Source organism: Bison bison, unplaced genomic scaffold (assembly GCF_000754665.1).
Source record: "Bison bison bison isolate TAMUID 2011002044 unplaced genomic scaffold, Bison_UMD1.0 scf7180017864072, whole genome shotgun sequence".
NCBI lineage: Eukaryota > Metazoa > Chordata > Mammalia > Artiodactyla > Bovidae > Bison > Bison bison.
The window spans coordinates 11,004,801-11,008,806 of NW_011494644.1; the positions used below are offsets into that span (position 1 = coordinate 11,004,801).

Here is a 4,006-nt window from a genome sequence, read left to right on the forward strand (position 1 = left end):
ACCCACCCCCACCATCCCAGTCCTCCACCCAAGTGTGGTGATCTGTACTGCACTGTCTGCAGCCCCCACCACAAACTGTGGGCAGGAAACTTCCACACTCACCCTCAGCTTGTCGTGTGACCTTAACCAAGTCACTGCAGCATGCCGGGCGTCTTCATCTTTAAGATAGCAGGGTTGGTCCAAGTGTTCTCAGAAGGCCCTTTTGAGGCTGACTCTGAAAGACAGCCATAACTGAGTCTTCCAGAAACAACCCACATGGCGTTTATTTGTTTATTTATGTTTAATTCTTTTTTAATCTTAGAGTATAAAAGGACATTTACTCCTCTGTCTTCAGGTGTAGGGCCAAGCCCCCGGAGTAGGAGCGTGCCACTGGGAAGTTTCTCCTCATTCGTCTTGCACAAACCATCCCCATAAGGCAGGCATTTATTTTTAAGCAAACATTTATTGCCTGCCAGATGGTGTTCATACATAATCTCATTTAACCTTCTCAATAGCCATGTGGCTCAGGCTTTTATAACAGCAATACTAGTTCACGTTTGCCGAGCATTTACAACGTGCCAGGCACCAAGCTGGCTGCACTGCCTGGGTCATCTCTCAACTAATCTTTACCCTCACTCTCTAGAAAGGTTTTTTTTCCCCTTACTTTACAGATGAGGAAGAGAGGCGCAGACAGGGCTTGAGTTCCTAAAAATGAATGAGCAGTGCAGGAATGGTTGACACTGGCAGGTGAACTCCAGAGTTACTGCTCTTAGCTGGGACATTCTCCTGCTTCCCATAGTTTATTATCCCCATTTTCTCAATAGGGAGACTGGGGCCACAGAACTGAGATGCTTTGCTCAGGGTCACCAGCTGAGATCCAGCAGAGGCCTTGAGCTCACCTGCTGAGTGTGGGCCTTGCCCAGCTCATGATATGAGCTGGCAGATCTGTTGAGTCCCAGGGGCATCAGCTGGAGGGATGTGAAACCTGGTCAGCAGAGTCTGTTCTTCTTAACCAGTTGCCTCCCACTGCCCCCACCTGGGGGCCCTCTGGCACCCACCTCAGCTACATCGTACAGGACCTGATGGAGACAGACCTGTACAAATTGCTCAAAAGCCAGCAGCTGAGCAACGACCATGTATGCTACTTCCTGTACCAGATCCTGCGGGGCCTGAAGTATATCCACTCCGCCAACGTGCTCCACCGGGATTTAAAGCCCTCCAACCTGCTCATCAATACCACCTGCGACCTTAAGGTCTGAGGGTTGCGTGCCTGTCTCCTTCTGCCCCTGGGGTCTCAGGCTTCAGGGTGACCAGTAGTCCCCTTCCCACCATGGGTAGGAGAGACATGGCGATATGATTAGTTGGGCCCTGGAGGCCTTGAGCACTGAGCTCAGCAGCCTGGTTTGCATTCTAGATCTGTGATTTCGGTCTTGCCCGGATTGCTGATCCCGAGCATGACCACACTGGCTTTCTGACGGAATATGTGGCCACACGCTGGTACCGGGCCCCAGAGATCATGCTTAACTCCAAGGTAGGGGGCCCACCCACCTGTGAAGGGAAGAGACCGGATACCGGAAAGCCCTGCAGCCACCTCTTGAGTCCAGCACTGACCCTCATGATGCAGGAAGTCTCCCCTCTGGGCCTTGTCACACTATTCTGGTCCTTGGGCTATGGAAAGAAACAGGATTCACTCCCCAGGCCTCTGCCCTCTGCTTCCCTGGCTGGTGTTGACCCTAGGGTCAGGGGTGCTGGCTTGGCCCAGGAGCCCACCACTTTCTCCTCCCCAGGGCTACACCAAGTCCATCGACATCTGGTCTGTGGGCTGCATTCTGGCTGAGATGCTCTCCAACCGGCCCATCTTCCCCGGCAAGCACTACCTGGACCAGCTCAACCACATTCTGGGTAGGGGGGATTGGCCAGCTGAGTGGGAGGGAAACTCGCTTACTGGAGGTGAGATTTCTATAGGGTCAAAGTTCCCAGGTGGCTCAGAAGATAAAGAGTCTGCCTGCAGTGCAGGAGACCCGGGATCCATCCCTGGGTCAGGAAGATCCTCTGGAGAAGGAAATGGCAACCCACTCCAGTATTCTTGCCTGGAAAATCCCATGGACGGAGGAGCCTGGCAGGCTATATACAGTCCGTGGGATCGCAAAGAGTTGGACACAACTGAGCGACTTCACTTCATTTCAGGGTCAGTGAGTCTGCGGGAGTCAGGTCAGGGGGACCACCATGTGTAGTCCAGGAGCCCCTACAGCATTCACAGTGTTTCACTGAGTTACAGATACTGTCCCCATTTGATAGATGGGAAAAGCAAGGCTCCATACACCCCACACTTAGGAAGTGCTTGGGCCAGGATTTGAACCTGGGGCTGCCAGATCCAGACCCCCTGCTCTTCACCCCCATAGTATTGACTGGGAGATAATGGTTGGCCTGGAGCAGGTTGGTGGAGGGCTCTTATTCTTGGCTCCTTCTGTTTGCAGAAGGGAGAGATTGCTTACCACGTCACCTGCCTTACCCACAGGTATTCTGGGCTCCCCATCCCAGGAGGACCTGAATTGTATCATCAACATGAAGGCCCGAAACTACCTACAGTCTCTGCCCTCCAAGACCAAGGTGGCCTGGGCCAAGCTTTTTCCTAAGTCAGACCCCAAAGGTGAGAGAGACTTGGGAACTTGTGTGATAAAAACTGGGTGTAGAGGAAGGTACAAGAGCCCAGCAGCTGTCTGGGACACAGAGGCCTCTGGACCAATAGGCCTCTGAACACAGAGAAGCCAAGTAGTGCTTCCGAGAGCTTCTCTGACCTTCCCTTTGACCTCTGACCCCTGAACTTCCTAGCTCTTGACCTGCTGGACCGGATGTTGACCTTTAACCCCAACAAACGGATCACAGTGGAAGAAGCGCTGGCTCACCCCTACCTGGAGCAGTACTATGACCCAACGGATGAGGTGGGCCAGCCACTAGTGGCAGGGCTGACAGATGGACAGGGGTCTTCCCTCGGTCCCTGTCCTGAGCCACCTCACTTCTTTGCCACCGCAGCCAGTGGCCGAGGAACCTTTCACCTTCGACATGGAGCTGGATGATCTACCCAAGGAACGACTGAAGGAGCTCATCTTCCAGGAGACAGCCCGCTTCCAGCCTGGGGTGCTGGAAGCCTCCTAACCTGGCCGGCTGCCTCTGCTCCTGGGGCCTGGTGAGTGCCTCCCCTGCCCCTGCACAGATTCACCCTGAGACCAGAATGCCCAACGCCTCCGTGAGGTCACAAGCCTGCTCACATCCACGAGCCACGTGTTTGGTGGCAACAGAAGGGCTAGAGCCTGCCTCGGCCACAGACCTGCGGTCCCCAGCCCCGCATGTCTCCCCCATGTCAAAATCTTGCAGACTCCAGCCCCAGGTCACGAAGGGCCCCCCTTACCCACCTGAGGAAACGGAGCCAGGGTTTGGCTCCCCCAGGGCAGGCAGAGAGGCAGGGGGAGCAGTAATTGCTTTGGGAGGAGCCAGCAGCACCCAGCCTGACCCACATGCCAGGCTTCTTCTCACCTGGTGTCCAGGTCAGCAGTTCACACACCTGCGGGAACCTGGCTGGGGCTACACCCACACTGCTGTGCGGACCTCCTCTCATTTCCTGTCTGTCTTTGGCCAGCTGTAACCTGATAACAGCAAGGCAGACACACCCGGGTTCAAAGCCCAGCTCTGCTACTTAATAAGGGTTGTGTGATATTGTGCAAGACACCTCACCTTGCTGGGCCTCAGTCTCCTGGAGACAACCTGATAATGAGAGCAAACTCCTGCAAGACGTTTGCCTGTATCGATTCACTTAGTCCCGATAGCAGTGCCTTGAAATGGGTATTAATATCACCCGCACTGACAGATAAGGAAAGGCAGCTGCATGCCACTCAGCCGCAAGGTGATAGGAGGGAAGTGAGGGTCGGGGCTCTGGCAGGTCAGCCACTGGTGCTAATGGTTCCTTTCCTGCCTGCCTTTTTGTCTAGGCCCTGCCTCCTGCCTGCCCCTCCCCTGCTGGACTGTTAGA

General features: G+C 54.7%; 1 protein-coding gene across 1 annotated transcript in view; it reads left to right on the forward strand.

Moving 5' to 3' along the window:
* MAPK3 (mitogen-activated protein kinase 3) overlaps window positions 1-4,006 on the forward strand; it is a 6,654-nt gene extending 2,648 nt beyond the window's left edge. Inside the window, exons 3-9 of the mRNA XM_010837431.1 lie at window positions 1,043-1,232; window positions 1,394-1,510; window positions 1,767-1,881; window positions 2,498-2,629; window positions 2,812-2,921; window positions 3,013-3,166; window positions 3,966-4,006. Coding sequence (XP_010835733.1) covers window positions 1,043-1,232; window positions 1,394-1,510; window positions 1,767-1,881; window positions 2,498-2,629; window positions 2,812-2,921; window positions 3,013-3,135 — 787 coding nt within the window. The 3' untranslated portion in view covers window positions 3,136-3,166; window positions 3,966-4,006. The remainder of the gene's footprint in view (window positions 1-1,042; window positions 1,233-1,393; window positions 1,511-1,766; window positions 1,882-2,497; window positions 2,630-2,811; window positions 2,922-3,012; window positions 3,167-3,965) is intronic.